Source organism: Manis pentadactyla, chromosome 14, assembly GCF_030020395.1.
Source record: "Manis pentadactyla isolate mManPen7 chromosome 14, mManPen7.hap1, whole genome shotgun sequence".
NCBI lineage: Eukaryota > Metazoa > Chordata > Mammalia > Pholidota > Manidae > Manis > Manis pentadactyla.
This window is the reverse complement of record NC_080032.1, coordinates 72,501,959-72,529,574: the sequence shown is the minus strand read 5'-3', so window position 1 is coordinate 72,529,574 and position 27,616 is coordinate 72,501,959. Positions and strand designations below refer to the sequence as shown.

General features: G+C 37.9%; 1 protein-coding gene across 3 annotated transcripts in view; it reads right to left on the bottom strand.

The window, feature by feature from the left end:
• PTPRO (protein tyrosine phosphatase receptor type O) overlaps window positions 1-20,842 on the bottom strand; it is a 229,889-nt gene extending 209,047 nt beyond the window's left edge. For 2 of the 3 annotated variants that reach the window (XM_036909013.2, XM_036909009.2), the window contains exon 1: window positions 20,398-20,842. In XM_036909013.2, coding sequence (XP_036764908.2) covers window positions 20,398-20,472 — 75 coding nt within the window. In that variant the 5' untranslated portion in view covers window positions 20,473-20,842. The remainder of the gene's footprint in view (window positions 1-20,397) is intronic. The other variant, XM_036908994.2, reaches the window with a different exon arrangement.
• Window positions 20,843-27,616: the final 6,774 nt, after the last annotated feature.

Sequence of the window (27,616 nt, the reverse complement as noted above, 5' to 3'; positions counted from 1 at the left end):
TAAATTTCCCCCATTCTATCCTCTTATTATGATGCCCTGCTCCTGCCATGTAGAATGGATTAGGGTTCAGGCTTAAACCTCACGAACATGAAGATTTCAATGCCTTTTTCTTTGAAGGGGGCACTTCTTGGAGGATGCATCTACCTTAAATTTGGTTTCTTAATCTGTGAAATAGAGATGACATCAACTTCACAGCTGATTTATAGGAATTAAATTAAATTATATATAGAAAGTGTTGGTATAGTTGCTGATACATAATTAAGTTCCAGTAAATAGCCATTATGAAGCAGAGACTTCATCCTTTCTTGCTAAGAAAATTGTAGCAGTATCCCCGCACGCAGTCTTGCCTCTCCTCTGTGCTCTATTCTGTATGCTGTGACTAGAGTAAGCTTTCTAAAATGCAAAACCTTCCACATTATTCATCCAGAAATACTCTGTATAATAAGTCCCTGAGTCACTTACCCATCTATTTTTATCATCTCAAACTGTACCTCTTCTTAGCCCAACATTAGCTGGTATACTATTTACTTATCCATCCAAGTGGAAAACTAGCTTTTATCACTTAAAAATCCATCTTAAATTTTTCTCTTCTCTGAAGCTTTCCCTGATCCCACTCCAAATAGAATTGACTCCTTCCTTAATTACATCACTGTTTTTTTAAGCATAAAACTTACATATTTATATTATAGATTTAATTACACTGTATTGGCATTACTTGTTCATAAATCTGTTTTCCTAACCAGACAAAGCATGGTCTTCAAGAATGCCTTGAAGAAGAGACTGTAATTTAGAGTATGTCTAAATTATTGTACTCTCCCAAGAGTTTAGTCCAATGCTGTATTAGTTTTCTTGGCCATAACAAGTTTCTACAAATGTATCAACTTGAAACAATATAATTTGATTATCACAATTCTGTAGGTCAGAAATCATATGTCTCGGTAGATTAAAATCAAAGTGTTGTTAGAAAGAAGCTCTAGGAAAGAATCTTTTTGCTCATTGAGGCTGTTGGCAGAATTCAGTTCTTTGTGGCTGTAGGACTGAGGCTCCCATTTTATTGATGACTGTCAGCTGAGGACTGTGCCCAGCTTCTAGAGGCCGCCTTCCTCCATCTTCAAAGCCAGTGATGGCCAAGTCTTTCTAAGTGCATCCTGATCTGTTCTACTTTCTTCTACCAGTTTTAAGGACTCACATGATTATATTGAGCCTAACTAGAAATTTCAGGATAATCTCCCTTTTGTAATGTCTTTAATCTACATCTCATCTGCAAAGTCTCCTTTGTCATATAATGTAACATACTTATAGGTTCCGAGATTAGGGTGTAGACATCTTTGGGGGACAATTATTCTGCCTATCAAAAGAGCGTAGCATATTAAAGATGATTAAAAAATAGTGCTTGTTGAATGACACAATACATATATGCAAATGATGATAATTAGTTAGGTTTTTCAATTATATTAGGTGACTTTATAGGGCCATAGATAAATTAGATAATTTGATGTTCTTATATGGTTTATTTGTTATAACTTTATAAAAATCCTAGGTATTATATTTTTTAGATCTCTGCCCTTCATGGGACCATGCAAATGAATTATAACCAAATAGAAAAAATCAATCTTTCCATAATCTCTGATTTGCCATAAATTGTACATATTAGTAATGGAGAATTTACAGACCTCAAGAGTCCCTTGTTCTGTCCTTTTTAATTACTTACAGAAAGATTTATCATTTGTATGTAGTATGATGTATACATTAATTCTAAAAGTATTTGAGTGTCAATGTGTATATATATACACACACACACACACCAAGCTTTGTGAAAGATGGCAGGTAAACAGTGGTGAATAAAACATACTCCCTCCTTATGTGGCTTACAGAGTAACTGGGAGACAGATAATTAAAAAGTAATTATATCTGTAGGATGAACAAATAAGGAAAGAACAATGTTTTGGGATACAAAGATAATAAAGACAAATTACACTCTAAAACTTTGTTAAGGAGTTAATATTACAGCCTGGTCAGAGATATAAATATATGGGCATACATTGCTATGCCAGTGTAATGAAGTCAACAGACGTATCTTCAAGTTACAGTGACGCATTAAGGGGGAAGGAGCCTACCACACTTGGAGCAAGGTTGGGATGGTTTCAGAGAAGAGACTTTCATTTGCATCCTGAGGAATAAACAGGACTTTCGTGATGGACATATAGTGAGGAGGAATTCTAGGAAGAAGGGAAAAACTTAGGCATTTCCCCAGTTTGGGAAGAGAGATGGTCAGCAATGGATATGTGAATAAAGGGTCAATTTGGCTGACATCTGGATGAGTACATGCTTGTTGGGGTAAGGGGAGATTATAGCAGAAAGGAATCTACCAGGAAGAGAGAGGCACACATGCAAAGGAGTAGAGGATGATGAGAATGAGCATCAAGGCTGAGGAACCAAGAAAGTCCAGAATGGCAGCATACGAGTGAGGAAAGGGGAGGGGGTGATGCTAGAGAAGTAGTCATAAGCCAGGTCAAGAAGGGACATAAGCCTATGAAGGAGTGTGGACTTAATCCAAAGAACCCCAGAAAGCCATCTATGTGTTTTGAACACGGAGGTGAGATGCCAGATGCTCACCCAGCTCGCTTCCATCATCCTTGGACCACCTGAATTAGTTGGTGGCTCCCCACCCCCACACCAGAGCAATCTGGTCTTCCTACAACAAGAGAGTCTCCCTACAATGAACATCTCATTTCCCTTTTTTCCACAGCATGCAGGGTTCTTGGAAAAGAGGGGCTGATGTTCTTCTAGTCTACAAAATCACAGGGGAGCACTAAACTTGTCTGGGACCATATCACATCAGGTTGAGCAGAGGTTGTCCCTTCAAGCTTCCTGTCTCTGACAGCCTGTGGACAATTTCTAATGGCTCTGTGTCCAAGAGGATCAGAAGCAAGCCTCCACATATAATAATGATGCAGGTATACTGTGATTGTACCCAAGATTGGGATGTAATGAGAGAAATAAAATAAGACATAAGAGAGCACTTTGTAAACTCAAGTCAAAAGGAGATTTAAAATTAAGGTCCTGGAGGCAAAGTTCTCTGTGGTTCGGTTTGTTCACATAGCAGAAGCAATTTACGGCAGAAGCGTCTGCTGAAGGAGAAGAAAAACTTAGCAGGTACTTAGACTTGATATTTGAAACATGGATTTGAGAATACATGTAGTTGGTATGTTTGTCAGAGAATACAGAGGCATTAAAGCCTTAAAGTCGAGGAAGAAAAAAGAAAGCACAAATTCGGAAGCTAGAATCCAGTATGTTAAAATAAATAAATAAACAAATGAAGACACTCATGGCACCAGAGAAATGATACTTTCGTATTGTGCAGGTTTCTGTTTAACACTTTGTTCTTAAACACTAAATGGCTGGAAGGATTTATAAAACTTATGAGAAGGGTTTGTAGGAGTGAAGTAGGGTTGGGGATGGTGTAAGATAGTAAGGTGGGATTTGGTCTCTAAACTGGAATAAAACAGGAGCCCTTCCAATGCCAGTGTCCTTCACGATGTTTCTAGTGCCTCCTGATATTTATAAAGACAAAAGGAAGGCAGAAGGGCTTTATGAGCCTCTTCACCGGCAGTAACTTTTAGATATGTAGTTAGTCTTAAAATAATTGCACAAGCAATTAAGTTCCTTGTTACAATGTAGAAACAGGCTGCATGCTCAATTCAGGAAGATATACCCCACACAGAGCTCAAAACTTAGTTCTTTTCTGATCCTTGCATGTATATATTCCAGTGATTTATAAATGAGAAGAAAGAGAGGAAAGAATAAAGGACTCTCTCTACATACAAAATGTAAATAATAAAGTACATACCAGGTTGTAGAGAGGGAAAGAAGAGAAACTATAGAAAGACAGAATGATAGGGCGATGGAGGGTTCCCCAGCAGGAATCATTATGTTTCTTTCTCTGTGCTCTAAAACAGTTTGGCATCCAGGGGAAATCATACCCGCTTTCAGCCTGGAGCAGTGACGTGAGCAATGGTGAACTGGCCCTTAGTGCCGTGAGCTGTGGAATTCTTCCTGAGTAGGGACACTAAATCAGAGCATTCCAGGATTTATCAGGGAGGCATGGTGCCACGGAAGTGAGAGGTTGGTAGGCGAGGCCATCTGGTGAGATGGAACTTGTCAATCTCCCAGATGGTTTGTGAAAAGAGAAAGACTTGATATTGAACCGAGATCAGAATATGAAAAGAGCCATGAAATCACAAACTTAAAACCCATTTTTTCCATATAGTATTTTGAAAACTTCATTAAGGAAATTTTATATGAATTGTATATTATCTGAAAGATCACACATAATAGTTTTAATTTATAGTATGGATTAATATCAACATATACCACGTTTCCTTACACCTCTTTGATTGCCATTTTTATTAATCTTAAGTTATTGCATTAGAAGGAAGATATTGATCATTATACTCATATCAATTGCATATATTACAAGTTTTGTAAGACTTCCATTGAAGGTCTAGTATAATTTGGTTATCCTGAATTACTCCGTTGGAAAAACATGCTCTAAAAATTCAGTGCCATGTTTCTGAAATACATTATTTCTTGAAGATGATCTGCTCTTTGAATTTAAATTTCCAGATAAATTTATTTTAGAACCACTTGGATTATACTTACTAATAATTCTGAAAGTGGTGTAATGTGCAAGCATTATATTCACAATATGACATATTCCACATGTTCCCATAATTCTGAGATTTTTAACATTAGTAATATTCAAAAATGAGAATTTTGGAATGGTGCAGACTTCTTATTTCCTGTGTTTTTCAAGACATAAAGACTGGTTTTTATATTTACCTTCTATTTAGTTAGAACATGATATTTTTTCATTTTTTTATGGAGGTATAGTTGATATATACAATATTATATTGGTTGTAGGTATACAACATAGTGATTGACAATTATGTATATTATGAAATTCTCTCCACAATAAGTGTAGTTACCACAATGATAATTATATAGAACTCACATAAAAATTCTCCTTCAATTTAGGATATGTTCCTATGAACATGTTTTAATATTGATTTTGAATTCATGTAAAATGCCTACTTATTTGGGACATCTAATGTGAAATGCAAATACTTTTGAGATAAATAGGGCTCTTAAGAATTCATACTCTCAACCTCTGAGGAATTTAGAAATAAATACCTGAAGCAGAGTATCAAATGTAAATAGACTTTAAACCTTGTACTTATTTTCGCATTTAATTAAGATGTCAAAATTTTATAAAGGTCATTCAAAAGAATTATTGAACACAGGCTTTTTTATTTCTTTGTAGTTAGGTTGTCTTTGTGTTTCTTTTTCTTCCTGCATGCTATTAAGCATTTGATTATTTCACGGTCCATTAGTTTATTCAACTCAATGAGAATGGACAAGGCAAATGGAAGATCAAATTATATAAGTAATTTTTGCTACTGTTAATAAAACTGAGAGATTCCAGCTTCTGTCTTAATGGAATTCATACACACTCAAAAAATTAGTGGAACAGGAATTCCAGAAATCCATTGGCTCACAGCTGACAATCTCTGAGGTGTAAAACAAAAAACAAAACACAAGATGGAAAATTTGGAGTGCATCAGGGGAGGTGTGCGGGTTGGCAGGGACAGTACCTAATGGAGTGGGAGAGATGTCTAACAGGGGAATATAGGGCTTTAAGGGCAGAGGTGGTACCCAGAAGAAATGGGGTTCCATAGTGAATGTCCCAGTAGACAGTCTGAGAAATACCTTAGTGGGCTCTTTATAAAAAGAAGGCTAATGTCTCTTGGGCGATTATAGGGCCAAGTGTTTTATAATTGGTGTTATTATTGTGAATATGTACTCACTTACACCCAAAGATGAGTGAAACTGGAAGAAGCAGTATTTGGCATACAATTGTTGCTCAATAAATGTTCACTGAAAGAATGAATGAATGATGGTTGAATACAGCATATGAAAGATGATTAATGATCATAGATATGTACTACTAGAATGCTTGACAGTATTATAGGTAGGAAGTTAGGTGGAAAATCATTTTTTATGGGAATGATCTGATCAATAGACAAAAGGTAGAGCTGACGTGAAAACATTTTGCCATTAGACATAAATATTTGATAAATTTTATATATTAAATCACCAGCCATATAATCAAGCCTTTACTCTAAGTGACCTGAAGTTAACTTGGTTATGTCAAACTTTACTTTTTAAAAGGAAAAAGGATGTGTTACAGTATTAATTATAGCCCTCATGGCACACACTACACACATAGACAGATACACGTAAGTGTGGGAAAAGAAAACACCTCTGTACCACAGCAAATGAAACAGGGGATGCGGTCATTTTTAATAAGGTAATTGCACTTTATGGGTTATAAAGTGCTTTCACAGATTATCTCATTTAAACTGGACTGTAGTTCTATGAGGTGGAAGTGAGATGGAGGTTTATTTTCTCTGACCTGGTGCATATATTCCATGTTATTAAATATCTCTTCAAAACTTAAAAAATAGGCTCATTCAAAAATTCTCCCTAGCCATTTTGCTTCTAAAAGTGATAAAAAATCTATAAAGGCATTGCACCTTTAATATAGTATAGCACATTTTGTCATGAGCAGTCTGTTCCTTCAAAAATTATCATGAAACAGATTGGGAGCTAAATATGAAGTGCTGAGCTCTCCAGTTAACGCACAGACCTCATTTCATTCAGATCAACTCAGGCAGATGAGACAGAAGAAGTGGCTGAACAATTACTCTTTTTTTTCTCAGTCGTGGTGGTACATTTCCCAGCTCAAGGTTCAGACAATTTACAAAGAGGATGGTATGGCATTGTATTCTTGGCTCATAACTTTCTCAGCAAGACACCTTCTAAAATGGTAATAGTCATATTCTGGGACTTCCTTCTATAGAAGCATCATCATTTTTGTAACTTTCATATACAGGGTTTAGTCTCTCATGAACAAACAGAAACATAGAGAAAGGAAAAATAACATCCCCTTGGGCAAATGAAGAAAGATCCTTAAAATTGTGTTAATGGTTAATGTCTTTCCACAGCTTTTTTCAGACTCCAGTAAATTAAATAAAAAGAAGAGAAAAACAAACAGAAGTCTTATCTTCAGGTATGCCTTTTCTTTGCAAAACTAATTTCACAGAGCAGTCTGATATGTAATAATGGGCCCCTTAGGATGTAATTTTTTATACAACTTGACATGCATGTCATGAGAAATTAATTATGTCTTCTATTTACACTTTGTCAGATAAGAGTATTAAACAGAAGAGCTGAGAGGAACACAGAACACTGCCATTAATCTGTTTAATTTGCAAATCTAATGCAATCAAAAGGAAGACATTAGTGTTAAAATTGTTTTTGTCCAGGTGGTACCTTTCAAGGTGGAAAAGGCCTGTCTGAGGTGTAAATGTCTCATAAAGCCAGCAAGGCACAAAATTTCATGTGGGCTCTAAAACCAGGGCAAACAAATCCCTGGATGCTTATTTATTGACTCTAAAAGCTCTGGGTATACAAAAATGGAAAGCCCAGGTTCTCCATATCAGCACATTACATTCAGCTTGGTGCAATTATCTGACAAAGTACAGATGCTCCAGACCCATTAAACTGAAGAAGGTGATAAACAAAGGCATAAACCTGATACTTGTGAATTTATAGGATTGACAGATGGACAGAAAGGATAAGCCACAAGAAGAATTTGGGGTGCGCAGGAACAGCTGTCTCCAGGAGTCACCAGTGCTCCATTACTTCCCAAAGGGCAGTTCCCACCAAGGACTTAGGAATGGATTCAGTCACCTGTGTCTCCTCATATTTCTATAGTAATAGGAGGAGGCAGAAGTTGTAAACTAGTAAGTGGGGAAATGAGGGCCACTTATGAGTGCTCATATAATATAATATGGTATGGTGTACATAGGTCCCATGGTCAAACAAAGGTTTTATTCTTAACACCTTCAAGTGCCTCCCTGAAACTCAGTTTCCCCATTACGAAAATGGTGTTAACGATATACAGGATTATATAAGGATGGAATGGGATCATGTATGTAAAGTCTCTGGGACAGTCTCCAATAAACAGCGGCTGCTCCATAAATGGTAGTGATTTGTTAGTATCCTCACCATCATTTTCAGTAAGGCAGTGAGGATTTGAAGAGCTTATCTTTTAATTTCTGCCTGAGATACTTGTATCAGTTGTTTCCTTTGGAATATGCCTTATATACAAATGTGACACTGTTGATAAGATATTGATTGCTGAATTCATAGGACATTTATATACATAACAGAGAAATTTAGATGGTCAATTCAGTTTGGGCTAGCAACATGTAATTTTAACTTGAGTTTTAAACAAAGTATAAAACCATAGAAATTCTATAAGAATGGGCAGATGTATATGTGAATTATAATTCCTATAATGAACATGGCAACTTTTTAGTCACATGCATTGGATATGAATTTGAAAGTGTGAAATAGAGTAAAGGAAATTCAAAATGGAGTTGGGAAATCCTGAAGGAGGAGCTTACATGAATATGTCCCTCATCACAGTTTACCTTACGTACCTGGGCGGGGAAAAGCTTACATTACTAACCCAGGAGGAGGAAGGAAGATTTTCTCTTTGCCCAACAACAACCCAGCCAATGAGAACAACCTGCAACTCAGCCAATGAGAAGTTGCCACAACCATAAATCTCATTGTCCTTCAAAGAATTTCTGTTCCAAATAGCCCCTTCCAACTTCCTTCTTTCCTCCGTAAGAACACTTCTTATTCTCTAGACTTGCCTGAGTTTTGCCATAGTTTGTATGTCCCAAATTGCAATTCTTCTGCTATACCTGAAAAAAAAACCTAATTTTGCTGGTAAACTAACTAGCTATTTTAAAGGTTGATGATAATATGTTGGCAGTTACAACTTGTCTCTGAAAAAAATCCATTTATTTTCCATTTATCTGTAAGAGCACCTAAACAACATGATCCAGGGGAGTTTAAGTCTAGAGACTAATTTACTGAACTACCCAAGCAACGGAGGATTATTTTATCTAATTAAAACAGAGCATATGTATTTAGAATTAAGCATTTGCATTTAATAGCAAATTCAGAATTATAAAAGCAATTAAAGCTAAAATGAGGTATGATAATTTTTTCCTGCACACTACTGCTGAGCTAAAGCTCATTTTCGTGTTTGCCTTCGTAGCACTGTTGAATAGAACATTATGAATAGAAGCTCATAACTAGGCAAAACCACCTTTTCTACCTCACTGGCAACCACTCATCCTCCCTAGGACACTCATCCATCTACCCTGTTTTACTCAAGCCTCCTAAATAGGATTTATATTTTCCCATGTTCCCACTTGTGTTTCTCTGTTTCTCTAATTTGGAATGTTTTCCTTAACCTCACCTATCTATTTGAACTCTTATCAGATGAGGTTCAGATGAAAATTCATCTTCCTTCATGAAACCAGAGCTCCTTCCCTTATCTGTAAGCCCAAGGGCTCTTCCCCTTATCTGCATGCAAGGACACTTAGCTGAATATAGTTGTCTATCTCATTCATTTGCACATTAATATATCACTTGTTCAGTACTAAGTCCTTTAACTTGTTCATGTTTATGTTATTTTTTCCCTTACATTGCAGACTTCCTGAGGACATAATTGTTAAATATCATGAACTGTTAAAACATGTCCAATTTAATAAGTGTGTGTGATGATCACCTGGTTGAAATATGTAAACATTTGTTTACTTACATGCATGTCCCATTCATCTCCCGTTTTATTCAAGCCTCCTAAGCTTGTCTTAAACCAGTACATTCTAATTTGTTTATATTATCTCTAGATCTGTTAGTAATTCCTAAAAGAATGGGAGAATGACATTACTTTACCAATCAATAAAGTATTTTGTCCTTACCTCCCATAATGGTGATTTCTATCACTCCATTTCTAACTGATTCTCTGAAGAGTCATTCGGATGTTGGCTTTCACACTGGTGTTACGGGAATCATGAATGGGGCTGCCTTAACATTTGGTGCTTTCCAGAATTCAGTAGATAGATCTTGCAAAAACATAGCTCAATATGCAACCTCCCCATGATGGATTTGAGCTTTCAGCTAATGGTGTTTTTTGAGGTCTTTGTGTACCTTGTGTATGTTCTTGATTTTTTCACATTTGCTCAGACATCATTACTTTCACTGGAAGTGTAATTATTGTCTTTCAGAGACAGTCCTTGTAAGAAAGAGGCTTTTTTCTGTCAACTGGTCAGTCAAAATACTTAGCAGAGTTCCGGGGGAGGGGGGAAGCATTAACAAAACAAAATAAAATAAACTTAATAAAATTTTTTAAGCCTTTTTCTTTGAGAAATTAAAGATTTATATGAAGTTCAAAGAAATGTACAGGAAGATTCTGTGTCTGCATCTTGCCTTCTCACATCTTACAGATCAAAACAAGAAAATATCCCAAAGAAGGAAATATCCAAACTGTGAAACTGACGCTGGTACAATCCATACAACTTACTCAGATTTCACCAGTTATTATACATTCATTTGTGTGCATGTATGTATACACCTATACACTTTTTTCACATATATAACTTCCTGTAACTACCACCACAATCAAGGCCCCCACATGCCACCCCTTTAAAGCCATGTACAGCCTCCCCGTTCCCTCACCCCGTCTCTAAGCCTTGGCAACCACGGATTTGTTTTCCGTCTCTGTAGTTTTGTTATTCCAAGGATATTACATAAACAGAATCATACACCATGCAGCCTTTTGAGTTTGTTTTTTGCCTTTCATCTAGCATAGTTTTCCTGAGGTTCATTCAAGTTCTGTGTGTACCATAATTCATTTTTGTCATTGTTGAATAGTATTACATGGTGTGGAAATACCAGTTTGTTTAACCATACTCACTATTGAAGGGCATTTTAGTCATCTCAGTGTTTGGCTAGTATAAAGCTGCTATGAACATTCCTGCACAGGCTTAAGTTTTAGATGAAAATAATTACCATTCCTCTTATATGGCTAACTCATCTTGCTGAGAGCTTTGAGAGATGGGTGAGTTTTCAGAGATGGGTGAGATGGGTGAGGAGCTACATGTTTACTACATCGAACATGGTTGTTGGAATATTCAGGAAGGAGTAACCACCCATCCTGGTTTTCCCAGAACGGGCCACTTTATGTATATGCTGTCCTGGCATGATGATCCCTTCACTCTCGCAAGCATGCCGGTGGTATGATAAATTATATACTCACCGTGATTCAGATTAAGTAAAGATTATAAGCATCGCTATTACACCCACTGGGCTATGATGGAATTGAATTTTACTAGATTGCTGCTTTGTAATCTTTCTGAGCACCTGTGGAGTGACTCTCTGGAGTCTGAGAATTGAAACAGTCTTCTTGCAGTGAAAGATAATCTTGTGAAGTGTCTACTGTTTCTACCTCCTCCTTTTCTACTAGAAACGATTTCCTCTTGTGAGTCAGTTTCATGGTTAGGGACAGCTTTCAAGCTCAGGCCTTAGCTCCATGTGTCGCTCACATCATAGCTCCACAATTAGAGAGGCCAGAACTCTTCCCCACCATCATCAGTATGAAGATAATCTCAGGGACAGATTCTGATAGGTTTGGTTTGTATTGCATGTCAATCTGCAAGACAGTAGTCAGTGAGGTGCAGTCCCCACATGCTCTTAGCTTAGGTCAGTGTTCACACCTTGACCCATCATTCCATTCAGGGCAGTGACGTCAAGTAGGACAATGGTATCCCTTTTTAGTCCACATGAATCAAAAAAATGAGTTTTCCTCTAAGGTTAGCAGGTGGTATAGAGAAGATGTCAGGCTTGGTTACTGGAGGAATGGTGATCTGAGCCCCACTATAATTTGTGTCTCTTATGAAGAAGTCAGTACACTGTCGAATGTCACACGCTAGCAACGAACACAGCCTGAATTCAATCCTATATCTTTTCGACTAGAAATACTCTTAAAATTTCTTGTACATAGTATTTAACTATGGCTAAATGGGAAACAAAAGTCTGTCAATATAGCATCTGAAGCTTTTCTGGATTAATTCTTAAGTAGTCACAGTAATGGGGGGCACACATAGAGGAGATGATCCTTAACACTTCATGGTCAAAAATCAATATGTATGATCTTCCATATTCTTGAGTGATGTCAATACAATTTGGGAATTGAATACAACTGACCCACAGACCTATGGCTTAATATCCTAAATGGCAGAGGACTAAAAATGCTCAGGTCTTGAAAAAATTATCACAGTGCATTTCAGAGAAAAGAACATGCTAAAATAGTAGTTCACTTTTGATACTTTTTTTCTTAACCTACATGCTTCGATACATAGACATAGGGAAAACTTTGAAGTGATATATGCCTAGATGGTAGTTATTTTGGAAATATATACGAATGATTATTTGCCTTTTTCTGCCTGTTGCATGTTATATGTTTGCGACAGTGAACATATATTAGTTTTTGAATTCTTACTCTATTATAAAATTCTGGGTATAGTGATGCACGCCTGATTCAGACTTAAAGATTTCAAATTAAGAACCCCCTATTTCAGAACCACAAGTTAGCAAAAAGCCTAACTTAAGACCTCTGCATAGCAACAAGACTTTCAATAGAAAGATTCTCATTTGGTTCCCAATTAGACTTCAAGAAAATAATAAAAAGGTGTTGCTTCAATCAGACAACAAAAGACTTAAAGATACAGTTGTCTTTTGTTGCAGATCTACACAAAACGAATTCAGGGAAGCAATCTGGAGCCCCTCTAAAGAGTAGCTGATTTTTAGTAGACCTCACAGTTTTATCTAATTATAAAGAAGCAACTGACAAACTACATTTTTAAGGTTGAGGCCATAGTACTTAATTCTAAGTCCTTCCAATCATTTCAGCACAGCTGTGACGGTACCAAACTCTCCATAGTACAAATCCCAAGTACAGAACCATTTTGAATGACGCATAGAGTCATTTCGGGGACTAATTTAGGGGAAACTGTAGAGGAAATTCCCCATAATGATACAAAATAAACTTGGCCACATCTCATCAGCAGATTTTACATGTAAATGACCCTATTGTGCCAATACGTTTCATAGTAACTTGGTTTTTTTCTATAATGCCTTAGGGCAGGATCACATGGCATGCTGTTTAATCATACATTTCCCAAGACCTTTCATTATTCACCTTATTAACCAACTTAACATTCAGAAACTTTAGAGGCCAAGTTTTCTTCCTAGATAAAATCTAGGAATTTTAAGTGCACCCAAGTAATAAGGTATTTCTTACGGTAATGATGTTGTCACTCATTGTAAACATGATGCTTATACTCTGGTATTTGGCAAGAATACTCTCATTTTTCTGATTACACTGTAGATCAGCATAGTATCAAAGTAAATAGAAATACCATTGTAATATTACTAGAATATCTTATTTTATAGACCCTGACTTAAATAGGAAATTCCTAGTTTATCTGAGGAAGATGGTGATGTATGACAATTAGCTTAATTCTGATGTGGCCAATCAGAATTAAAGAGACTCATATTAAGTTTTTTTTTAAGATTTCCAGAAATTTTGATTTCATAGGAAAAAAAGATTATTAAACTTATGGAAAAAACTTATTAGCTACAGAATTATTAAGGCTATTTTTATACTTTCCAGATGTACTCTCCTTAGCATAATAATTCATGGAAGAGGCAACTTTGTGTTAGCCCTGTATGTGAATGTATAAGTAATCTGGTCAAAATTTTCCTCCTATTTTTGGCTCTAGAGAATGTACTGATTTATTAACAAACAAAGCCAAAATTTACATCATAGAAAAAAATTACAACTAACCCAAACTTCCATACTTTACCACTACAGTAGTAGAGTATAAATACAGATTAGTATAAGTTTTAAGTGTTGAAGAACAAATAACAATTTATCACCTGAGCTTCAGTTTAGCTGTAAGAGTTTCCAGAAATATCTTTAGAGGTCTAGGGATGATCTGAGTACATCAACATGCATGGTGAGATGAAAATGAGGAAAAAACATTATTCAAAATTCTTTTCCTTTTGATATTTTCAAATTGTAGAGCCAAAAAAAGAGTCTATTTTTTAAAGATCAGAAGACTATTTTGTTTTTGAAGTTAAATTACATGATCAGTCAATGAATAAGAGAGAGAATAAATGATCAGAAAAGCTGAGTTTTTACTTCATTCCAGATGAGAATCCATCACACAAGAAAACCCATATATTGCTTGGACACACATCATTTTCCCTCAGTCTTCTGTTCTATGTGTGAGGAATCTGATCTTGACGTCTAAAAGAGTTTATTTTCATGTGGTAGTTCAGCGTGTGCTCCCTACACAAGATCAACAAAATAGAATTTCCAGGCCATCCCCCCATTCTGATTCCACCTTCCCCCCCATCCCCATTCAGCCCTGCCTGCTTGGTAGAACCCCAAGTTCATGTCACTTGCATTGGCTCCGTTCCTGGCACTTGAATACTTGAATCCCGCCCTTCCTCTGTCTTGAGTCTGTCCATAACTTCTGCTTGACCTTTCTCACCTTGTCTATTCATTCAACATTCATTCATTCATTCAACAACTATATACTGAGCATCTACCAAAACCAAATAAATAAAGAGTATTCGATAAGGAAACACATTTATTTGCACATACATATAGAAGGATGGCATCTAGGGTTTCATCAAACTTTTTTCATTTGATTCCCTATATTCATTTTCTTACAGAAATTACCATGCATATTTATAATTTGTAATACAACTCTCAAGTTTGGAGTCCTATTTCAATTCTGATTCTCTGTTTATGAATATTTTTCCAAGGATATAAAATTTTTCTCTCTTTCATTTCAATTTCCTGACAAAAAGGAAAAGAAAAACCTTTTTATCAAGAAACCTCTGCAGCCTTGTTCCAAATATTCTCTGTTTGCTGGTTTTAATACATTCACAAGTAAGAGGTACTGGCCCTTTAGGTAAACAGAATACTAGGGAAATCTGACATCTTTCACTGGAGAATAAAATTCTGAATGAAATAGATGAAGATGACTTTCTGACACAGGAATAGGATATGGTTCTACTTACAGAAATAAATTTGATGGTACCGTACTAGGAGGAAAAAATATCTAAGAAGTGCAACCTTGGAGATCTGGGGAAAGCTTGTGAAAGGATAAGCTTACCAATTAGGAGTCATTAATGATCACGGATTAGATGAGGGGTGTTTAAGTAGGCTATTCACATATTCTTCTGAATGGCTATTGGAAGCAGCATGGAACCTCTGGAAGCGAGTAGCACCAGAAGGGGTCAAGCACGTTTGTGTTCTGTCTCCAGCTTTATCCCACCCCAATCACTCTCTTCCTCATTCTACTCATGCCGTATTAATCTTGTTTTGGCTCCTCAAATCAAGGACACAAGTGCACAAAGAAGTCTCCTGCCTATTTAACCAGAAAAAGCTGATGCCAATGCATCTCTAAGGGCACCACAGGAGAGTTCCTTAGGGCATTGGGTTATGCCCCTGGATAACCACCATAGTCATAACCAAGACCAAGATACAGAAAATGCTTCATCTCTTAAGGGCAAAGTTCTGGCAAGAAATTGGAGGGATTTCCATAACAATGCAGAAATCTTTGTCAGTTCTGATCAGTAAGTGGTCACAGAAGAAGGATGATACAGAAAAGGAAGCAAGAATATTACCTGTGTATTTGGAAATTGGCTGAAGTTGTAAATCACATATGGAGAACTAAGGAAAGCTATTTCCCCCAGTAACAACTCTGCTCTTTAAATGATGACAGTCAATAGCAGTTGAGGCAACACTGGTGAATAAATGAGCAATCAGGAATACTACTTTTTGAAAAAAAATAACATTGTTAATTTGATTTATGATTCTAATCTAATAAGTTCTTAGTACAAGGGACAGGTAACATTTTTTGGTGTAAAGATTGCTTTATAGTTATAATGATTTAATTCAGATAAGGATAATTTTCTCATGTTTTCCTTAAAATTGTGTTCATAAGTCATACAATATTTAACACTTCCCGATCAGCAACTATTTAAACATGCCTGAAATTTGAATCCTGTTTATTAAGCTTCTGTTATATGCTTAATACCACATACTAGGCACAGTGGAAGGCAAAAAATTATAATTGATATTTATTTATTTCAAAAACCTTTGTAACATGTTTGGAGTATTAAAATGAGCACATGAGGTGCTTTGCTGTAAAGCTGATCTTTGCCCTGCCCCCAGTCCTGAAAATGGAACAGTGCTGGAACTATGTACCTGAAAGTGTTAAATTAAGGGGGAAAAATGAGACTAACCATCTGTGCTTCTTGCTGTTAAGCTTTCTATTGTGCCACACTGCTACGAATCACAGTGGTTTATATAGGGCCACCAACCATACCCAGCACCAAGGATCCTTCTCAAACTTTTAGGATTCAAGTTGGAATTGTATTTCTAAGATTCAGGAGTCAATGTGCTTATAAGTTTAAATACTTGAAGTTGGATAGTTAGATGCTAGTAATAGCGTTACACTTAAAAATAAAGTACAACTCATATTGTTGTTAACATAAATGTTTTATTTATGCATGTAGATGTGTATTTTCCTATGGCCCACAATGAGGCAGAGGTTTAGTGTGCATTTTGCATTCTTCCATACAATGACAAATTTTCACACAACAAAGAACAACAGATGTGCCCAGTTGGGAAGGTTTATCACCCAATCCCCTGTAGAAGCCCAGCCCAGTGAACCTTTTCTAGCTTACCAAGGATGTTACATGTAAAAGGGTTTCTTTGAAAGGTTGGCAACAATATTTATCAAAGGAGTCAGTTGACAGAAGAGTTAATGACAGCAAAGTTCATTACAGGGAGGAGGATGGTTCAGGCTGCTCCAGAAAGATGAATATTATGAAATACCTGCCAAAATTGTGTAATATAGAATGTGGATGACACCTCAATGAGGCAAATGAAACTTTGTGTGTGTGTGTGTGTGTGAGAGAGAGAGAGAGAGAGAAAGAGAGAGAGAGACAGAGAGAGAGAGACAGAGAGAGAGAGAGAGAGGTGGGGGAAGGTGGGGGGAGAAAAAGGAAAGGGAGAGAAGGGCACAGGAAGTAAAGAAAGACAGACTTTGGAAAGTGGATATTTCTCCTGAATACCAGTGCCATAGGCAGCATTATAACACTCATGCTTTATAGAATCAAACATAAATCTGTTTCAGAAAATACACTTAAGTCCCCTCTCAAATTAAACATTCTTTGATTATATATCATGTAAGATCCGAAATGGAAGGAAATAGAGAAAGTTGGGAAAGAAAAAAGGATTCATGGCAAGCCTATGAGTCTGGGGAAACATTTGAAATAAGCACCATTTCAGGAAAGGCAGAATTTAAATTCTTATGATGTCATATTCTACAATTTGCATCCTACTTGACAAAATACTGATATTGAGTGAACCGATACAGGAAGCAAATTTCAGGGAGAGTTTAGTAAAGAGAGGACAGGTAAGAGAAATTACATTGCTTTTACCAGGAATTATGTGAGACTCACCACATAAATGCTCCATTTACATTCATATGTGGGTAGATTTTGAGATTGGTAGGCTCCCAGTATACCTGAGAGTAGAGTTGTACTTTTGTTTTCTACTTTTATACATATCTTCAATATTGACATGAAATTAAACATTTTCATAACCAACATTGTGCTTATGCAACATCACTTATAGAAATATTCACCTCCTAACTCACAGAGGAAGATTTAGACAGTCTCAGGTGCCTGATTAAATGTGCCCATCACTAAGCCATGGATAAGGAATGATGCATAAAGACTTCCACAGTCGGGCACATTTAGTTTACCTTAATGAAATTGGTTATAACCACTTACACAGATACAAATTTTCAGACTTCCCCACCACTTACATCCAGCTTCTTGTTTCTGATTTATGGAAAGGGAAAAACTATAAGTCAAGTCTCACATTTTAGTTCCTCTAACTTAATGTCCTTAGTGATTTTCACTGTCCCCTGGAGGATACTGCATATGGAGCAGTAAAATTGTCATATTGAGAATGTAAGGTTTGCCGGTATGTCAGGATTGAGTATTATTAGTATGTGAGCATGTGAGTATTGTCCTAATTACTGACCTGATGAGAACTACAGAAGGCTGGGGAAATAGTTTGTTTCTGACTTAGCACACATAGACTATTTTAGATTTTATCACTGAGATCCAACTGACAATAGGGAATTTGAAAATGGAAATTTTTCATGTTCCTATCACCATATGCACATTAGACCTATTTTATTGACACCTATTCAGGACCTTGAATGTAAAAGTATCCCCAAATTATAAAGAGATTATACTGTGTGCCCAATTTACCATGTAATATACTATTCCCAAAATGTAAATATGTTACCCTATGTGACCAATTTACCACTACGAACATCTCTTGTCAGTTGTAACAAAATAGGATTAAGTGCAATAGCATATGTGAAATACCTGGAACACTGACTAGCACATAGTGGGTATTCAGTATGTATATATATTCCCCCTTCCTCTAGCATACTTTGTATTAAGGTGACATAAAACACTGCATTTACATAAAATAAAGTGTAATGGTTTGCTTTACAGAATGATTTGTCCCATTATGATATTTTTTTAAAGAACAAGCCTTATCAGTATATTTATTATGTGCAGTTTACTGTAATTGACATTTATTTGAAAATGTGAAGGAATACACCTACCATGTGGAACAGGGGAATCTCTATTTCCATCCCTGAGAACACCATCATGCCAGACCTGACTGCATTTTCTCATTCCAATATTGAGTTTTGATTAGAACTTTTGCCACATTTTTTTCATTTTAACTGCAACCCTCCATCCTCACTCCCAAACTCATGATTAGCCCATTTCTGAAATTCCCATCCATTATGAATAATTCAAATAAAAACCAGCAGCTGTGCCAAAGGCTGGGTTTGGATCAGATGTCATACATGTAACTCTTATCTGTTACTCGGTTAAATATGTGGTGATTCAATTTCTCACTTGGGGTTCATGACAAGTGTTGCATAGATGTAACAGTCACGACAGAATTTGACAAGTAGAAAAATTAATAATAGAAAACTTAACAAGTGTAATACATTTGTGGTGTGTACTAAACCTCTTAGAGTGAAAACATATGACCAAACTTATTAGTATCACTTTAAATAAAATTATTAGTGATAACTTAAGGAAAATGTAAGAACATACTAAACTTAGAATTTTACATATGCACTCTGTTGCTGTTTCTTCCTGAATACATTTTACTATTTTCCATTAAGACAAATAAAATATGGAATATTTAAAATTAATATTTTTCTTAATTCATTGGTCCTGTTCCAGTATCTCCTTATCGAGCATTCATAATTAATGGTGCACGTAAGCAAGAAGTGACTCTTTGATAAGAAAACATGGGCTTCCATTATGTTTCATCCATTTCTAAGGTAGAGAGCACGGTGGTGCTGAAAGGATAGCTCCCGGTCACCTGTCCACCCACTTGAGTTTGCGGCGCCCGGAACGCAAAGCAGGCAGAACTACAAGTAGACCCGCTGAAGACATGATCGGTAGGCAATTACCTCCCCAGTTCACACCACTCTCCAAGAAAACATCTAACTGAAATTTCGTTTTGAAATTTTGTATACCGTATAGTTGTCAAACTATTTTTTTTAACCAGACTTTTTCCTTCCCATTTTCCTCAAAGTGAAACCCTGAAGCAGCATACTCCAAAGAAGACTTGAAGAGTTAATTATACAGATTTTTCTGCCATTTAAATTTAGAGGTAGCATCCTCTGTCAATATAATAGGGGAGGTCTAAAGACTTTGCAAAGGGAATTCTCAGGTTGGAGATGAGGACTTGGGGAGAGAAGTCCTCTCCAGGCTCAAGCTGACACTCTTTATTCAAAGAAAATCATGCTCACGATCCACCCCGGCTGTCCATTTGCAGCCGGAGAGCTCGCCCCCGGAGTATAATTCCAGCAGAAAGTAAATTAAGACAAAGCAGCCGCACACTCCGTTGGGGAAGGGAGGAAAGGTCGAGCAGCTTTGGGGTGCAGGGCGACCAGGAGGGAAAGTGACCTCATTTTGCCCGAGGAAGCACTGTCCAACAAGCTCATCTTTGATGTGGATACCAGCGGCGGAAAAAGGGCACAAAGGGGAACGCTGGAGGGAGAAAACTTCCCTATTCTTCCACCCCATCCTTCAAGCCTGCCGGCCACACGCACACGCAAGGACAACAAAGCGTGCGCCCAGGCTGCACCGCCTGCGCTTCCAGCCTCTCGGCCGCGGCGCCCGGGGCTCGCGGCTCCCCCGCCGCAGAGCCACGGCGCCGGAGCGCGGGCAGGACCGCCGCGGCGGGGCGGGGTGGGGGTGGGGACTCCCTACCTTGAGCAGCACAAAGAGCCAGAGCAGAGGCAGAAGGCGGCTGCTGCCGCGCGTCCTCGTGGGCAGGTGCCCCATCGCGGCGCGGACCGGCACCCGGGGGGCTGGCGGCGCGGCCGAGCTCCCCAGGCGGCGGCTCACAATGGCGAACTGGGGCTGCAGCCTCAGACCGTAGGCGCCGAGGCTGCCCCCGGCGGGCGCATGCTGCCTTTCGAGTTCCCCTGCGCCTGCCCCCTCTCCGCTGCGCCCGGGGTTCTCCAGGAACGTGCCAGGCGTTGCTGTTCTTCAACAGCTAAGGAGATCAGAGGGTGGGGATTGTGGGCGAGGCTCTGCCGCCGCAGCCACCGGGGCTGCAGGAGGAGTCGCGGGGACCGCGTGGTGAGCGAGAGGAGGGGACCCTGTGCCCAGCCCTCCGCGGTCCTCGGGCCGCAGGGACACTCTCCCTCTGGGCTGCGCACTCAGCAAGTGGCAGCAGCCTCCCAGCCCTCCCACCAGGGCCAGCCCGCCCCCTGATCGCTGAGCAGCCCCCACATCAGGCTCCACCCCAACCCTTCCCACGGTCTCGGACGCAGGAGTTCTGTAGAGCTTCCTGACTCCTCGTGAGCAACTCGAGGTCCGGATCCCAGCCAACTCTAAGTGTTTCTACATGGGCTGTCAGCTTGTCAGCTGTGGTTATAAAGGACCAGTAACACTTGGTTGTGATTGTAGATGGAGAGTGGTGTGTGTGTGTGTGTGTGTGTGTGTGTGTAATAGGGAGGATAACCTTCTCCTCTTCCATTCTTTCCCATCCCATTTAAACAATTTTATTCTCTCCATCCCACACTTGCCCAAGGAAACAGCACAATTGTATACATATTCCATTTGAAATAAGGAGTTCTTGTAAATTTCAGTGGCTGCCCTTTGACTTCAGGTCACCTGAAGCAGAATATCCAGATGATAAGATTGTGTAGGAACACACACACACACAAAGAAGTGTACATTATCTGGTGAGATCTGAGGTCTGTGAACTCTATCAATGTCAGTTTCCTGATTTTGATACCTTACTATAGTTATATAAGATGTTGCCTTCGGAGGAAACTGGTTGAAGGGTATATGGAATCTTTTTGTCCTACTTTTTGAGACAGAACTGACATATAGCATCATATTAGTTTCAGATGTACAATATAATGATTTGATATTTGTTTATATTGTGAAATGGTCACCACAATAAGTCTTGTTACCATTTGTCACTCCACAGTTACAATGTTTTTTCTTATGCTGTGAACGTTTAAAATCTACTTTTATCAACTTCCAAATATGCAGTATACTATGATTAACTATAGTCACAGTCCTGTACATTATCTCCCCAGGATTTATTTATGTGGTGGGTAACTGGAAATTTGTAACTTTTGGCCCCCTTCACTAGTATACTTTTTAACAAGTGTGCATTATTCATAATTAACTAAACTGTGACTTTTTAGAAGCTCAGGCAACTACTTCCAAGCTGTGTATCCCCAAACTATATATGTCCTTGGTTACTATGTGTATTTTCTAAAGATGTCTGTCAAAATAAACTATGGGGTACACTATTAACTATAAATCACTCATTATTATCATGTAAATTAGCTTGCTGTGCCCTGCCAATAATGGAACTTTCTTTTTGTCTTTGAGACAGTCCTGGGCACCAGGAGCCTGGCAAGGTGACCTTGGCCATGATGTAAGAGTTCAAGCAACAACTTGCGTCAGTCACACAGCTGGGGAGTAGTGGCATCGGAAAGGACCCAGGGCTATGTTTACAATGCCTTTTGCTAGAAGAGCAGTAACGAAACACTAACCTTTTGGTTGGTGTAGATACGTGTGTCTGAGAAAGATTAAGATTGAATGTATTTACATGAGTATGTATGTGCAGTAAATGCTCATATGCATAAATGTAGAATGATGGTCTGAATTTATGTGAAAGTATTGTCTTTGGTGTCTTCTTTTAGAAGATTCTTTTGTGTTACCTCTTTCTTCCCTCCTATGCTCATTTTAGAATCCTCAGGCCCACTCTTTGTTGGCCTGGACCACCTCTTTCTCCTGGGAATTACCCGCTGTTTCTCCCTCCCTCTGGGTTAGACTCATGGGCTACTGAAAATCTTATCCTTGGGACTCCACTTTTAGGGGCTTTGTTTTGATGTAGTTACCCTTTATTTTGAAGTTCCTGAAAGCAACATTCTATTCCCACCCACTCCTACAATTGGCACTAAAGTGATCATGTCCAGAACTAAAGATATGTTTAGACCAGAGACAAAGTCATACTCACAAGGGACCAACAATTCCTCTTTTGCAGTTTTATTTTGAAGTGTGCATGTTTCCATGGTGTAGATATGAAAATGTTCATGTATGTGTATGTGTGTGCAGACATATAGACATAGGCTTAACTGATGTGTAGGGCATTAGAAAGTAATTCTATTGATCGCACATTCATCTTGTTAATGCAAAGAGAACTTTCATAGTGCTGCGTATTTTCACATAATCACATTTTGCTATCTTGTATTTCAATTTTTACTTCATCATTTATATCACAATTTGCTTGGCTTTTTGTGCCCTTGTATATGTGAATATATGGACTACTTTTGGGGAACAATAACAGTAGTAGTAAGCAGTAAAATATTCCCCAGTAAAGTATTAGTAATTAGCATTATTAATACTCCATTAAATAACACTGTGATTCGATGACCTGAAGACTGAAGGCATTATTTCATAATCACAGAAAATCTTCTCTTTAGAGGAAAAAGTATTTTACTTAGCTGTTGCTGTATAAAATAGTTGCATTTGTTTTTATTGCACTTAAAACAATAACAGTCTTGTGAATCTTCCTAGAAAAGACTCCCAAGAATGTGAAATGCTATATCATCAGTAGTGTGGGTTTACAAACCATAGAGCTTGCTGTGTGTTTCTTTGAACTATTGACTGATTTTCAAATGCAATACTTCCAAAGTATGATAAATTGTATTATGCTATTTTCAAGTCTCCACGTCAACAAGGACAGCTATGGGCAACTTACAGCACCTGTCCTGTATGTTTCACCAGTTGCTTAAAAATATTTGCTCTTATGTCATTATCACAACAACACTGTTAGGTGATGAAGGCTGAGATCATTATCACCAACTATTATTCCCCTAATGCTGCTTTTCCTGGAGAGAAGATAAACAGATAAAACAGAATTTCTTACGTGCCCTAAGACAGGCATTTGAAAATGAATTCTCACAAATTGAAATAAACCTCTCTACTTCTTTTGGAAATAAGGGGGTTAATGAGCAAGAGACTGGATTATCTTTTTAAAAATCTGTAGGAGGCTTCATTTTTATGAGGAACAGCAATCTTTTCCTAAATGCGTAAAGTCATGCCAATGCCTATGTGCCTACATCTCTCTCTTTTATAGAAAGAGAAGCAATAACAGCCACAGAGAAGGAACTACAATCCCTATGAGAGGTTTAATGAGGAGTCAAATAGAACTCTTACAATGCCCTTGCCAGTGAAGTTCAATTCTGTCCTCTGGGGACCAATTCTAATGTAGTTCAGTGTGTTTAGCCCTGGCTTCCACTACTGAAATCGCTGGCAAGGCTGTCAGCAGTTTCTGTATTAGACAGTTGTATTTATAGGGTTGCCCAGTGACAAATAGTTCACTTTATATGGAATACAGAAAAAACTCAAGCCATTGATCTCCAGATTATATTGCACTTGAAAAACACAGTAATAGCTTTGCAGTTTGTTGTCCATAGCTCACATATTAGAGTTGTTATAACATACAAACTGGAGATTATGATCAGGTGACCAGGCAGCATTTTGCTTTTCAACTTGTTTGAGATTTTATGTTAGTTTTTCTCCTGATAAACACTGGTTTTTCACCTGAAAGGCATGTTGACAATTCATAAATTCTGTCTTTCGAAATGAGAATGATTGACAACCCTCAGGTGAATAGCATGGTCCAACTGCCAAGACGTTATTCTTGCCACACTCGAGAAACTGAAATTCACTACAGAAGGTCATTTTTGCTTTTACACGGAGACTCTTTCCCCATTGCCTCTTTTTTCTTCCTAAAGAACTCGTATTAAGTGATCTTATTTTTTTTACTTGAAGTTTATATGGTTTTAAGGAAAATCAAATAAGAATACTGTATTACAATGTATAGGTTTTATGACATGAAATCATCTTCTCAAAGAAATAAGAAAACACATATAGAAAACCTGAGCAGATATTTATCACTGGAAACAAACTATACGCCATGGAATGAGCAATCCTAAATTAGGAAAGCAGATTGTCATTTTTAGATACTATTCCCTCTTTCAGTTATATTCTACGATTATTGTGTGTTGTTAACATTTCCTTTATTTGCCCTAGAATTTAAATAAAAAACATTGAACAACAGCCTGACACCAGGCAGTTTTATCCCTATATTTTGTTTATATGTGATGCATTAGCTAATGAACTGTTATAATAATATTTTTCTGTGCATTCCAGACACTGTTATCATCTAATCATCTAACTTTTCTTCATAACTAGTTTTCTTGACTAATTATAATTTAAAGCACTAAAAATATCCTGCATGGGAGAATTCACTATAGCTTGGGGAAAAAAATGATTAGAACTTGAATATAATTTATAAGTAAAGCAAGACATATTGTTTGCTGAGTGGAAATGTTGTCTACTCCTTCCATCCTGTCCTTCTTTACTTCCCCTCTAATTAAAGATGTAATGCAGTATTTACTGTCTACTCTGTGTCACACATAGTATCTACATATGTCACTTTAAAAATGGTTGCAAATATACAATTATGGAAAATCATAGTGATTTCAGGTGTTGTGTGGAAACTATGAAAACATTCATCACATATTTTGAAAATGCAATGCCTTAACTGTTAAGGATTTTACCAGGAGGCACAATAATATTGCACTGACAATTCTACTTCAAATCAAGTTTCATGCTAAAAATTACAAAGTTAATAATATTCTCAACTCTAACTGTGAGAGAAGGGGTGAAGGTGACTATCAACTGGAGGGAGGTAGGGGATGCCACTGACAAATCGGTGTTACGTGTCTTAGTAGAAGGATCTAGAAGAAAAATTTTGAGGAAGGCACAGATGTTCTGGGGGAAATTCCTGTGCCCAAGAACATCCTTTTCATAAAGGGACATGAAGAAAAGGCATAATTGTGAAGCTGTAAATTTCTAGATATGCCTGCATAGTATGTATATCTGTAAGAAGCAATTTGGGAAAGGGAGTTGAACGTAGAGATTCTACCTGTTTTGTTTGGTAACTTGATAATGCAGAGAAATCATAAGATTAAGCACTTAACATGTGTATAGAGGATGGTTTGAATGAAATCCAATCAGGGATCAATATGCGTCAAGCCAAAGGCCGTTCTCTGTTAACTCATTGTCTTACCTACAGTGATCCTTCCCCAAGTTTTCTACTCAGCTCAGTCTTGCCACCCTGGACCCTGAAGACCCTGCAGTGCTTTTGCTTCACCTTCTATCTTACAGAGGAAATAGAGGCTGTCATGTGACAACTTTTCACCTTCCCCATACAGTAACCATAATCCCACCCATATCTGTTCCCATCTTTCCTGCTAAAAACAAGGGGATCTCTCTGAATGATATTCTAAGGTTAATTCCACCACCCTGTTCTCTACAGCCAGTTCCATCCAGCCCTCCCTTTCTCTTATTGTTAAGCTCTCCCTTTTGATGTATTCCACCCTTGACTTTTTAACCATGTTCTTATCTTTACAATTGAAGGGAAGGAAACCTTCACTGAATCATTCATGTGCTCCGCCGCTACGTTCCGTCCTCTTCATCTTTCACCCCCCACACTGCCTCTCCACAGCAATATTTTCCAAATCTGTGTGTACTCTCTCTCTCCATTTTTTTTCATCACCTACTTACTTTCAAACCACTCCAGTCTGGCTTCTACTCCCATCATCGCACCAGCACTGCTCTCCCAAAGGTCAGTTAAGAATCATCTGGGAGCATATGTTCTGTTGGCGTCTCCCTCCTTCCTGAAACATTTCCATGTGACTTTCCATAACCCTGCACATCTCTGTTTTTGTTTTTGTTTTTGTTTGTATTTTCTTTTGAAACCTCCCTTGCAGAATCATTCTCCCCTTCTTGTCCATTTAATGTCGCAGTTTTCAATGCTTAATCCTAAACTGTCCTGTTTTGCTCTGTATTCTTGCCCTAGGCAGTCTAATCTATGGCCATGTCTTCAGTCACCACCTTTGCAGACGATCCTCATGGCCTTATCAGCAGCCTTCACAGAACACTCTTCTGACCCATGCAAAACCATATAGCTAACTGCACACTTGAAACATTTGAATGTCTATAACTAAAGAAGACTGGAACCCAGCTCATGATCATTCCTATCTCCAGAACTTTCTATCTCCATAAATGATGCCAACACCAAACTATTTGCCCAAGCCAGAAGCCAGGGAGTCACCCTGATGTCTCTCCCCTCTCCCCAGCAGCCCCAGAGCCAGTCTGACTCAGTGTCCTGTCCTTTTACCTCTGAGATGTTACTTTTGTCAATTTCCTCTACATCAACCACTTTCATCCTAGTTCAAAATGTGGCTTTGTCCTGCCTGAACTATTGCAATACTTTCTTAACTACAAGAGCCTACCTGTAGTTTCTATGTCTCCTTCTACTCACCCTGAAGCACCACAGAAAAGTATCGCCATCTGTAGCCAGTTTTTGAAGTTCAAATTGAATCACTCTTGACTTTTATCTAAATCCAGCCTATGGCTTTCAAATACTTCTAGGATAGTGGTAAAATTCCTCAGCGTAGCCCATAAGACCATCTGTCCCTTAACCGCATCTCACGCCCCTTGCTGTACCTACATCTCCTCTGCTCTCTGAATGGCTAAAGCTCATGCACACCATGTGCCTACTGACACTGGGACACGTGCCTATTCTTTGTGCCTGGAATGCCTCTCTTTTCTTCAAACTCTATTCAAACTTCACTTCCTCATCCTAATCCCATAGTTTAAGGGTTCATAGCCTGTCTTGTATTTTTATTATTGATATATTATTTTTAGTTTTTATCACTATTTACTTAATGAATGTCTCCTTCATTACACTGCAAACACAGGAATTATGTCAAGTATTTTCTTGCCATTTTCTCCAGAGCACTTAAGTCAGTTCCAGGAATAAAGTAGGTACTCAGAAACGATTGGTTGAACAAATAAAGTAGCATAATTGTCAATGCAAATT